Genomic DNA, 12,777 nt, shown 5'->3' with positions numbered 1-12,777 from the left:
CTTTTTAGATTTATTTATTTATTTGAAAGGCAGAGTTACAGAGAGGCAGAGTCACAGTGAGAGTAAGAGCAAGTTTGAGAGAGAAAGAGAGAGAGAGAGAAAGAGAGAGAGAGAGAGAGAGAGGAAGTCTTCCATCTGCTGGTACCTCCCCAAATGGCAGCAATAGCTGCAGTTGTGCCAATCCGAAGCCAGGAGCCACGAGCTTCTTCCGGGTCTCCCACGTGGGTGCAGGGGCCCAAGGACTTGGGCCATCTTCTACTGCTTTCCCAGGCCATAGAAGTAGATCAGCCGGGGACTTGAACTGGCACTGAAGGTGGTGGCTTTACCCGCTAAGCCACAGTGCTGTCCCCCAAAAAGCCAAAGTCTTTATGTGTCTACAAAGTCCTAATTAATGAGATTGATGACATGATGTTGTTTTCTCTTTCTTTTAGTTTTGCTTCTTCTGTTGCAACCATCCTGCCCTTGCTGAAATTCATTAAATGCTACAGGCACATTTCCTAGGCAAGGCCTTCTCTCTGCCTAGAACATTCTCCTCCATAGCCCTGTGGCTTGTGACCCTCTACCCAAACTTCAGCTCTTTATCCAAACATACCTTCTCAGGAGGAAATTCTCTGACAAGTCTTCTTAAAATTGCAGCTCCCTTTTATCTCACTCATTTGTTCTTTATTCTTTTTCTCCTAGGCATAAAGTATCTCTTCATCTGACGGTCCATAAATTTTATGAATTGCTTTGTTTGTTGACTGTCTCCACCTGAAATATAAACTCCAGGAGGACAGGGATTTTATATATCTTTTTTTTTTTTTGGCTGTTTGATCCATATTTACATCCTCACTGCCCTCAGCCCCTGCTGGTACATAGTAGGCCCCCAACAAATATTTTTTTAAGATTTATTTATTTTTTGACAGGCAGAGTAGCAGAGAGTAAAGGAGGGAGGAGAAGGGGAGAAAGGAGGGAGAGAGAGAGAGATTTTCTATCCACTGGTTTACTCCTCAAATGCTCACAACAACCAACACTTAAGACAGGATCCCAGAATGCCATCCTGATCCCATGTGGTAACAGGCACCCAATTACTTGAACCATAATCCTCTAGTTTCCAGGCACATTAGCGGAGAGCTGCATTGGAAGCAGTGTGAGCTGCCAGAACTTGAACTGACACTCCCAGATGGTTATGGGCATCCAAGCAGCTGCTGCAACCCACTGTGCAACAATGCCTACACTCTCCAATGAATATTTTTATAATGAATCCAACAGTGAATGAATGAATGGCATCCTCAATAGATACTCATCAAACACTTGCCATAATACAGTTTTATTACTCTATCAACCACTGTGTTAATTACATGAAGTCTAAGTTGTTTTACCCACTTGTACTCTTAGAACATTAAATTCTTGCTTGAACAAATTTCCTTTCTTTGGCCTTCGTCCTTGCTCCATCTATTTGCTAGACTTCATGGAGCAAGTTTATCTTCTTCCAGGCTTCAACTACTGCCTGAGTGTCATTAACTTCCCAAATTTATTTATCCTTAGCCTCACTTCCATTCCTAATTTGCATTTGTAATTTCAACACCTTTTTCTGTGTGATTTTAACTGTGTCCACCTGTAGTCTATAATTCAATATCAACATGTAAATACTAAAAACATATTTACCTACTTCCTCATACTGACTTTACATAAAATAGACACATGTCCAAACTGCTCTCATACACACACACACACACACACACACAATTTGTCTCACTGGCTACTCTTTTGAGTATAGCTGGAAATGATAGTCATTTCTTTCTAATATTTCTCTTACCTGGGGGATTCCCACATCCTGTTGATTTTACCTCTGATTTTATCTCATATAGGAGGGCACTTCAGAAGTTTGTGGAAAATGAAATTTAAAGACATTTATTTTGCTGCATAGAGGGAACTTTCAAAAAGTTCATGGAAACTGCATATGTCGAAAAAATTATGCATGGGCAAGGTAAGCAGATTCCCTTCCACAGCTATAGTATCAGACTAACAATGAAAGATATAGGCAATACTATGATTCTGCAAGCCAATTTCAATAAGGACCATTTAAAAAGCAGACTTTGGGAGGCGGCGAAATCTGTGTTTAACTTGTGGTAAAGGTCTCATTTTAAAAAATGGACACAATTTTGGTTTCCCTGACTTTAACGCCTTAAGTAATGTCCCCCCCCCCCCCCCCCCTTCATGGTTATCCTTCCTCTCACGCAGGCTGGACGCAAAATAACATTTACGGATTTGCAACGATATCATGGACTTCCTTCGCGGGTTTTTTTTTTTTTTTTTTTTTTTGCTTTTAACTAGTTTTCCGTAGCGGGGCTTTCCACACTTGCCAGCACGCCGCAGCCGCTGGGGACGGTTGCCTGGGGCACACGAGTCCGCTCCAGATTCCATTTCGCGGACATCCTCCTCAGGACCGGGCACCTAGCCCGGGCTGGGCTCGGATTTGGCAAGCGGAACCCCAGCGCGGGAGCGCCAGCGCCTTCCCTCCCAGCCCCAGGCTCCAATTTCACCTCAGAAATGCCGCGGAGCTGGGCGGGGCCGGGGCCGGGGCCGCCGGGTCACGTGACGGGTCAGATGACCGCCAGGCCCGTCCCCGCTTCCTGAACGGGACTGTGGCGGCCGCGCCTCCTCCTCTGCACGTGGTTTCTCCGCTACTGCCTTCCGCTCGCCCGGGTCCCCGCTCCTGCCGCCATGGCTCCCAGCCAGCTAGGTGAGGCCCTCCCCGAGCGGCGCTGCCTGCGTGCCTGGCCCCTGGGGCCCCCTTTCCCTCAATGGCGGCGGCCGGGCGGGAGCAGCGGGGCCCGGCTCGGCTGGGAGCTGTACTGCGAGACTGCCCTGCCCCTGCGGGGCCTGCGCGGCGCGGCTCGCGCCTGTGGCCTGGGCGGGCTCCGGGGCTAGGCCTACTGGCATTAGCGGTTTGGGACTCTGCCCCCCTAGAGCAGCTCCTAGGCGTTGGAGAACTCAGTGTAATGAGAAGAAAAAATGTCTTCTTGTTTCAGCCGTGTTGAGTGTCTCGGACAAAACCGGCCTTGTGGATTTTGCCAGAAACCTAGCTTCTTTTGGCCTGAATCTAGTCGCCTCCGGAGGGACTGCGAAAGCTCTTAGGGATGCCGGTCTGGCTGTCAGGTAAGGCCCGAGGTGGTGTTTGAAGTGTACGCAGAGGAGTGAGCTCACGTTAACCAGAGCGTAGGCTCCCAGGCAGCGTGAGGCAGGGGCCTCGTGTTCCTCCTCCCTAGAGCGCTGTGAGGTTGGCGCACTGAAGAATGACTTCAGGCCCCGAGACTTAGCAACTTCTGCACGCCTTGACAGAGCTGTGTGAAAGCGCAAGGATGGGAACCCAGGCAGTACTGATTTCAGAGGCTTCCTCCTAAGCCCCTAACTTTAATGAATTAACTTGGTTGGGCCATTGATTCACGAAAATACAAATTAAACAGCCCACTGTTCACATGATCTGGCTTGACTGGCTATGCAAGAAAACTGTTGGTGTCATGAAGATTCGAGTCTGCCTGTTCTTCGAATCTCAGGTAACCATAAGAAGGTACAGGTCACTGCCTGCCTTGTTGCCATGTGGGAAACCGACTTTGTGCATTCTCTGTCCATGCACAGGTAGATTCTTGCCATTTTTTTCTTATAGTTCTGCCTTGTGTGAGCAGCAGGTCACGACCCTGCATTTGACAAGTTCAGACAACAAGAATGCCTTCCTTTGTTAAATGCTTCCTATTTTCCAGGTCCTTTCACATCCTTTCTCTGTTGTGTCTCATAGGAACCCTGTGAGAATCAGAGAAGGCAGGCAGGCTAGCAGACTTTGAACAGCAGCAGGATGAGAATCCGAAATCCACTTGTGATCTTTCCCTTGGGCCCATTTGGGACCTCCTGTGGCAACTGGAATCCTTTTTTTATTAGGCAAAGTCTTTATCTCTAGGCTTTTTTTTTTCCTGAAAAACTTGGTATCATGGTATCATGGAAACCTTTCAGGCAATCAAAAATAGAAACATGTAATAAGCCTCCATGTCCTGTATCTATGTCACCCAGATGAAATACTTGTCAGCAGGCTACTCTTGTTTCCATACCTCTCCCTAGTCCTTGCTTAGTCCCATTATGATGATGTCGTTTTTCAAAGTTGGCCTCATAGACGTGTTTCTATCCTATTACAGTGTGAGAGTGTTCACTGTGAATGGTTCAGTTAGAACCCAGCACAACCCTGAAAAGACTGTAAACAACTTGGAGGGGTATGTCATACTTTTCAGTCAATGACAGACAGCTGCATGTGTATATGGTGATGGGTACCACATTGCCTAGGTTTGTGTAAGTATACTGTGTGATGTTTGCACAATGATGCAGCAGCCTAAGCCTGCACAGTTAGGAGAATATGTCCCCACTGTTAGGCAGCACATGACTGAATTAACTCCTGTGGTCCTTAGAACTTGGTAGTGAAGGTAGTATTATCCCATGTGCTAGAGAAGGAAACAGAAGCACAAAGAAGTAACTTGCCCAGATTCACACAGCTAGTGAGAGGCCAAGGTCTTATCCCAGGAAGTTAACTTTTACCTTGTGAGGTAAACTGATGAGATTTTAGTCAGCGAGTGTACCACAGTGAGCATACAGAGAATTATTTCCAAAGACTACAGCCCTTACAAGTTCTCAAGTACAAAGGAGTAACTCACTTTTCAATTTCCTCCAGATATTTAAGAGTAAGTCTACCTTCTTAAAGTCTTACGGGATTGTCCTCAGTTGGAGGAACTGGATTTCATTTCCTGAATTTCAGAAAAGGGAATTCTGAATTGGAAACCAGTTTGTCAGTTGTGAGAACTGTGTATCCTTGGCCAAACACCAGGTATTTGCAAATTGGCCCTCAATAGAGGTTGCTTAGGAAATTGTGCAATCTGTTAGTGACATTTGCTGCTTTGAAAATTTTGAGTCATAAAATGAATTTTTAATTATACTTTGATCTGTTTCTGAGATAAGGATATTTTTAATGCTTTGTATTATATACTGCTAAATTATTTCTCAATTATTATAGCTTGTGATTCAGTTTCTAAATTCTCTGGAAATTGTAAACCCAATGCTTTCATACTTACTGATTCTTCCTAAAGACACATAGGTTAGAAAATATGCTAAATGATAGGTTTTGATTTGGAAAGTAAAGAGAATTGTGATTAAAAAATCAAGTATATGAAAGACAAGAAACTGGGATCATTTTTATCCAGTTCAGACTGTGGAAGAAATCTGGAAATGAGAACATTAGACTTAATGATGGAAAGTGCTTTAAACAGTATAAAATGACAATTTTACAGCACTTGCAGAGCTGGCATCGTATGTGGGCTCCAGTTCAAATCTTGGCTGCTCCACTTCCCATGCAGCTCTCTGCTAAGGCCTCAGAGAGCAGTGGAAGATGGCACAAGCCCTTCAGCCCCTGTACCCACGTGGTGGGAGACCCAGAAGAAGATCCAAGCTCTTGGCTTGATCAGCACAGCTCCAGCCATTGCAGCCATATGGGGAGTGAACCAGCAGATGGATGACCTGTCTCTCTCTGTCTGCCTCTGCCTCTCTCTAACTCAACTTTCCAAATAAATAAATCTCCAAAAAAAAAAAGAATGATGATAACATTCTGTTTATCTCTTTGCAGAGATGTCTCTGAGCTCACGGGATTTCCTGAGATGCTAGGAGGGCGTGTGAAGACCTTGCATCCTGCAGTCCATGCAGGTAAGTGGTTGGTACCTTCAGTTTAACACAGTGCTCTTCAAGCATATTTTGGTTATGTTGAAGAGTTAAGGAGTGAAAAGACAGGTCATCAGCTCAAAACTAAATTACTGAAAAGATGATACTGGTTTTGTCACATTTGCCGTCAAATTTCATAATACATTAGAACCTTGTCTTACTAAAAGATGAGTTCTGATTCTTTTCTTCTGCTTGCTGTTAGTCCTGAATCATAAATAATTTAGAGTGTGATATTTCCTGCTGGAGTTACTGAAAACATTTAGCGTTTATAGTATGAAAAGGGTTTCTTTAAAACAATTCAGACTTAGAATAAAGTATCACAATGTGACTCTAAAGGAATTTTTTTCTTAGTGCTTATTACATTTTTTCATTCAGCTGAGACAGCAAATAGTTTATAAACCAAAATTGACAAGAAAAAGATATATTTGTGACTTACTGTCTGCAGTATATTTAGCAGATAATGGTTGAAAGGCTGAGGATCATCATTGACCTATGGGAACACATAGACCTTACTAGAATTAGCTATAGTTATATAGAAATTCCTTTTACTTTTTTCTCTCTCTCTTTTTTTTTTTTTTTTTTTTTTTACTTAAAGGAGATCCAGAACTGATCAAAAAGATTTTTAAATACACTTGCAAATCATAATTTTCTTGGTAAAAGCTTTTCAAGTATGTGTTTGGTATTCTTGAAGAATATTGGAGAGTTTAACTTGTTTGATGGGCTCTATTGAAAGAGGCACCATATTCTGACTTTTTTGAAGCTGCCACTTTGTTTTGTTAAATTAGGTATCCTGGCTCGTAACATCCCAGAAGATAATGCTGACATGGCCAGACTTGATTTCAGTCTTATAAGGTAAAAATCTGAAGTTAAACTTTGGATCAAAGACATCCAGTATACCAACCCTCGTGTCCTGCCACCACCCTGCCTTTCTCTTATTTTTTTATGTAACTCAGTATCACCCTTTATAGAGTATATTCTGTGTTTTGTTATATATGTATAAACATTTTGATTTCACCAACTTTACATCATGAAATATGTACCATTAAAAACAACTTGTACTTTTTTAGGAAGTTACAATTTAAATTTTGGTATGTACATCTCTTGTTAATATAGTAGAACAACAAAGCTTAAAATTCAGGCTTTCTCCTGCTATACATTCAGCACAGATCACTTCTGATGCCAGATGTGGAAGGACGATTCCCCACGCACCCGGCAAGCAGTCGTTTCTGCAAGCAGGCACCAGCTGGGTGCTCTCTAATCCAGTTTAGTTCAGACACTGCCTGCCTGGAGGCAGTGTCAGATGCCATAGATTGAGTGTGTAGTCTCCATAACTGGCTCCTCTTCAGACACCAGTTGCATGTGCCCCTGGATTGCTTTGCCTGTGGTACTGCTGAGCCAGCTATAAATTGGGGTTCCCGCAGTCCTCCTCCTTGTGTCCAATTAATTTGCTCAAGTGCCTCACAGAACTCAGGAAAACCCTTAACAATTACCAACTTATTATTAAGAATATTACAAAGGGTACAAATGAAATGCCTAGGACTAGGTAAGGGAGATGGTATAGAGTGGCTTCTGTGTCACTCAGATGCACAAACCTCCAGAACATTCCTTGCATTTGGCTATCCAGAGCTCTCTGAACCCTGTCCTTTGAGTTTTTATGGAGACTTGTTTATATGTACATTTCTTTTTTTTTTTTTTTTTTTGGACAGGCAGAGTTAGTATGAGAGAGAGAGACAGAGACAGGTCTTCCTTTCCATTGGTTCACCCCTCAAACGGCCGCCACGGCCAGTGCGCTGCAGCCGCCGTGCTGTGCTGATCCGAAGCCAGGAGCCAGGTGCTTCCTCCTGGTCTCCCATGCGGGTGCAGCGCCCAAGCACTTGGGCCATCCTCCACTGCCTTCCCGGGCCACAGCAGAGAGCTGGACTGGAAGAGGAGCAACCGGGACAGAATCTGGCGCCCCAACTGTATGTGGCTGTCCAGTTCTCCTAGAATCATTTGTTGGAAAAAACCTATTCTTGGGCCGGCGCCGTGGCTCAATAGGCTAATCCTCCACCTTGCGGCGCCGGCACACCGGGTTCTAGTCCCGGTCGGGGCGCCGGATTCTGTCCCGGTTGCCCCTCTTCCAGGCCAGCTCTCTGCTATGGCCAGGGAGTGCAGTGGAGGATGGCCCAGGTGCTTGGGCCCTGCACCCCATGGGAGACCAGGAAAAGCACCTGGCTCCTGGCTCCTGCCATCGGATCAGCGCGGTGCGCCGGCTGCAGCGGCGGCCATTGGAGGGTGAACCAACGGCAAAGGAAGACCTTTCTCTCTCTGTCTCTCTCTCTCACTGTCCACTCTGCCTGTCAAAAATAAAAAAAAAAAAAAAAAAAAAAAAACCTATTCTTTCCCCATTGAATGACGCCTCTGTGTGTGTCTCCTATTATGCTGGTACTACACCATTACTACAGTTTTGTAGTAAGTTTTGAAGTTAGGAAGTATGAGTCTTCCAACTTTGTTTTTCTTGTTGAATATTGTTTTGGTGATTCAGGGACCCTTGCATAACCATATAACTTTTAGGATCAATTTGCCAATTTCCACAAAAAGACAGTTGGGATTTTCATAGGGAATGTTCTGAGTCTGGAAATATTTTTGGGAATGTTGTCATCTTAATAATATTAAGTCTTCTAATCCATGAACATGGATGTCTTTCCATTTATTTAAATTTTCTTTAATCTCTTTCAACTATGTATAGTATATGAGTCTTGTACTTTTGTTAAATATTTTATTGTTTTTGATGCTGTCATATGTAGAATGTTTTTCTTAATTTTGCTTTCTGATTATTATATATTGTTGATGCATATTAGTACAGTTGATTGTTGTGTATTGATCATATGTCCTGTAACCTTGCTGAACTCATTTATTAATACTGGTAGGTGTTTTTTGGTGGATTCTGTAGGATTTTCTCATACAAGATTATGTCACCTGCAAATAGAGATAACTTCACTTTTTCTTTCCAATCCTGTTGTCTTGTCTTTTCTTTTCCTTGCTAATTGCCCTGTCTGGAACCTCCAGTACAAATATTGAATAGTAAGTGGTGAAAGTATGAGATAGGTTAGATACCAGGGTTGGTAACAAGGCAGCCATCCCTTTCCTGATCTTAGGGAGAAAGTATTCAGCCTTTCACCTTGAAGTGTGATATTTTGCTATAGGCTTTTCTTATGCTTCATCATGTCACGGAAGTTCTCTTCTATTTTTAATTTATTGGGTACATTTTTATTTTAAATCAGGAATGGGCATTGAATTTTGTCAAATGGTTTTTATACTGTATTCATTCTGGATTGTATTTCCTAGTATTTCTTGAGACTGATAGAAGTATTGGTCTGTAGTTCCCTTGGGACATTTTTGTCTGGTTTTGATTATCAGGATAATAGGCCTGATGGAATGAACTGGGAAATAGTGGCCCCTACTCTTCTATTTTTTTTTTTCTTCCCTGAATTTTCTCCAGTTCAGCTTGTTTTGGCCAGGAGCCTTTCCATCTCAAAACATTTTTAGAAATTTTTTTAATTGGCACTTAATAATTGTGCCTATATATGGGGTAGAATATGATATTTCAATAGTGTATGTAATGTGTACTGATCAGATCAATGTAATGTTTCCTTTTCTTTGTAATTTCATTACTTTATGTTTGGAGCCTTTGAGTTTCTCTCTTGCTTGTACAGTTCTATGAACTATAGTTACTTGACAACATTTTTTTTAATTTTTGATGGCATGAAAATACTGGGTAGTCACTAAGGTTACCTGGGCAGCAACAGCACAATATTGTTTGGAGAGAATAATATGTATCCAGATACCCAGCACCTGCTGACTAAACTACCAACCTTCTACAACAGTAGGGCATCTTGAGTTTTTGACACAAATTTTTAGAATTCTAAAATGCTAGGCTCACAGTTAATATTTTAGATCTTTGTGGGTTTGGGTCACATTAATTGTATAAAGTTTTTTCTGCACAGTTGGAAACTTCCTAAGCTGAGTTTTTAGTAACAACGAAATTCCTCTGTCTTAGAGTTGTTGCCTGTAATCTGTATCCCTTTGTGAAGACAGTAGCTTCTCCAGAGGTAACTGTCGAGGAGGCTGTGGAGCAGATTGATATTGGTGAGTTACCTTACAGGACCAAGAGAAGAGTGTTGTTTACATTTTTTACAATAAGGTTTTATTTTGATTTTCATTGTTGATTGCATTCTGGGATGAGTATAATTTATCTTTTAACGTATTTTGTGCATGTGTGTGTAGAGATTCATCTGGTTATTTTTTTCTCATTTTTTTAAGTTAAAAATTAAAGTGGGGGCAGATGTAGTATAGCAGCTAAGCTACTGCTTTGTGTGTCTGCATCCCATATCAGAGTGGGTTCGAGTTCCAGCTCTGCCCATGATTCCCACTTCCTGCTAAAGAGCACCCTGCAAAGCAGCAGGTGATAGCTCAAGTAGCTGGGTCCCTGCCACCTACATGGAAGACTCTGGGATTGAGTTCTCAGCTGCTGCCTTCTCCCTGGCCTATGTTGGGCTGTTAAACATTTGTGGAGTGAACTAGTAGATGGGACGTCTGTCATTATCTTGTCTCTCTGCCTTTGAAGTAAATAACAATTTTCATAAAAAAAAGAATTATTAAAGTAGAAGAATGTTCACTTTGACTTCATTTGAAAGACGTTCATAAACTGATAGAAATAAAAAAATGTAGATCTTTTGGGGCTTTATTTTTAATGATTTATTTATTGATTTGAAGTTCATCATTACAGAGAGAAAGGGAAAGACAGAGGTCTTCCATCTGCTGGTTCACTCCCCAAATGGCTGCAATGCCAGGCTGGAGCCAGGAGCTTCATCTGGTTCTCCCATATTGTGGCAAAGGCCCAAACACTTGGGTCATCTTCCAATGCTCTTCCCAGATCACTAGCAGGGAGCAGATCAGAAGTGGGACAGCTGGGACTTGAACGGGCGCGCCTATAGGATACCATCATCACAGGCAGGGGATTTACCTGCCATGCAACAATGCCAGCCCCGTATTTTGTTCTTAAAAGGTGGAGTGACTTTGCTGAGAGCTGCAGCCAAAAATCATGCTCGAGTGACAGTCGTGTGTGAACCAGAGGACTACGCGGTGGTTTCCTCAGAGATGCAGGCCTCTGATAGCAAAGACACCTCCTTGGAGACCAGGCGCCAGTTAGCCTTGAAGGTGAGGATGCGCGTCTGGTAAAGTATAAAGTCACATCTATCTAGTCTAGTGTTGGCCAAACCAAGCAGCATTCAGTTCTTGTAGATTATATTGCCTGCCAAAGCTCTGCTTGGAGCTGTGAGACAGTATACAGGAATTCTGTCAAAAAGGTGGCAGGAGAATTGGAAAGAGATAATTCGTGTGCATTCAGTGTTACTCAGTGTTAGTGTGTGTGTGTGTGTGTGTCCTGTAGTTTGCTTGGCACTAAAATTGCCTTGTCCCACACCCTATCTTAGGGAAGGGCTGCTAGGGCCTCACAAACCTTACACTTTTTGTAGGCATTCACTCACACGGCACAGTATGATGAAGCCATTTCCGATTACTTCCGGAAACAATACAGCAAAGGAATATCTCAGATGCCCTTGAGGTATGGGATGAACCCTCATCAGACCCCTGCCCAGCTGTACACACTGAAGCCCAAGCTCCCCCTCACAGGTAAGAACTCAGTGTTTTGTCCAACACTTTGCTGTGTCTGGAGCCTTCCATGTGTATCTTTCTTCCATTTTCTTTTCAGTGTTGGATTGGATGTGGTTCATGTTTAGAATATAAATTACATGATTCCTCTTAAAGGTCTGTGTTACCAGTGGACTTGTGAGCATAGTTGTTGAGATGATCTGGAGTTCTGGGAGAGGTCAAGTTGGAGGTACATACTAGAATGTCTTTGTCATACACATGTTTTTGAAGACATGGAACAGGACGGGATGGTCTAGACTTCCTAGAAAGAGTCAAGATCAAGATGTTAGGTACTTCCTTGGTAAGTAGAGCAGTGTTGGAACCAGCAGAGGAAAACCTGGAGAAATGTTGTGGAGAACAGGGAAGGAGCCATTTGTTTTAAGAATGTTAGAAGAAGCAGTTTCCTTTGATGGATGTGTCTAGAATTGAAGTGAGCCAGAATGAAAGTGTGAAGTTAAGAAATGGCAAAAATTGGGGCTGGCACTGTGGCAGCCTCCATTTGGGTGCCAGTTTGCAACCCAGCCGCTCCACTTCAATCCAGCTTCCTGCCAATGTGCGTGGAAAGCAGCTGAGGATGACCCAAGTGCTTGGGCCCCATCTACCTACCTGGGAGACCCAGAAGAAGCTCCTCGCTTCCTCATGACCCAGCCCTGGGCATTTTGGCCATCTGGAGAGTGAACCAGCAGATAGAAGATGTTTTTCTGTCTCTCCCTCTCTCTCTCTCTGTAAACTCTGCCTTTCAAATAAATAAATTTTTTTTAAAAAAAGAAATGACAAAAATTGTAGAGTTGAGAGAGGGATTTCCAGTATATGTCCCCATTTTGTTTCTCAGGTAGGGTGGAAGAGCCTGTCCTGGAATTAGGGAGAATGGGGCAGGGCCAGAGGAGAGAGTTTAGGGTGTAAAGGCCAGGGAAGCCCACATGCTTCCTGGAGGGCTGGGCTTCGGTCAGCCAGTACAGTGTCATTCACAGACCAAGAAGGCAAGCCCCAGGCACCCAGACCAGTACCCCTGGTGATGTGAGGATGCGAGTGTTCCTGTGTTCTGCTCATCTCTCCATGACTGACTAAGGGAAAAAGGTGGGCAGAGAAGCAGGATAGGAAGTTGCAGGAGATTTCAAACTCTGCTCCCCTCTTCTTTCAGTGGATCTTCAAGTTCTGATGCTCCTCTTCCTCAAATATGTTTTGAATCTTTTGAGGATTACCCGTGTCCCCATGGTTACCCCTTTTCTCCCTGACTACAGTCTATTCTGTGCTTGCTCACTTGGCCTGTTTTTTCACAACACAGTAATCTAAAAATGAAAATGGGGGGATGTTGCATCTTACTTAAAACTGTGTGGTTACCCACCTGCCCAC

At 43.3% G+C, this 12,777-nt stretch overlaps 1 protein-coding gene across 2 annotated transcripts in view; it reads left to right on the top strand.

Moving 5' to 3' along the window:
- The first annotated feature begins 2,351 nt into the window (after window positions 1-2,351).
- Window positions 2,352-12,777, top strand: part of ATIC (5-aminoimidazole-4-carboxamide ribonucleotide formyltransferase/IMP cyclohydrolase) — a 40,814-nt gene continuing 30,388 nt past the window's right edge. The window contains exons 1-8 of one of the 2 annotated variants that reach the window (XM_089328990.1): window positions 2,566-2,725; window positions 3,015-3,141; window positions 4,170-4,244; window positions 5,642-5,718; window positions 6,519-6,585; window positions 9,773-9,861; window positions 10,781-10,932; window positions 11,250-11,406. In XM_089328990.1, the coding sequence (XP_089185116.1) occupies window positions 2,707-2,725; window positions 3,015-3,141; window positions 4,170-4,244; window positions 5,642-5,718; window positions 6,519-6,585; window positions 9,773-9,861; window positions 10,781-10,932; window positions 11,250-11,406 (763 nt within the window). In that variant the 5' untranslated portion in view covers window positions 2,566-2,706. Of the gene's footprint in view, window positions 2,726-3,014; window positions 3,142-4,169; window positions 4,245-5,641; window positions 5,719-6,518; window positions 6,586-9,772; window positions 9,862-10,780; window positions 10,933-11,249; window positions 11,407-12,777 lie in introns of both variants that reach the window. The other variant, XM_002712460.6, reaches the window with a different exon arrangement.

Source organism: Oryctolagus cuniculus, chromosome 3 (genome assembly GCF_051225735.1).
Source record: "Oryctolagus cuniculus isolate XC-2025 breed Fujian yellow rabbit chromosome 3, ASM5122573v1, whole genome shotgun sequence".
In the NCBI taxonomy this organism is placed as follows: domain Eukaryota; kingdom Metazoa; phylum Chordata; class Mammalia; order Lagomorpha; family Leporidae; genus Oryctolagus; species Oryctolagus cuniculus.
Note: the sequence above shows the minus strand (reverse complement) of the source record. Positions and strands in the feature narration are given on the sequence as shown.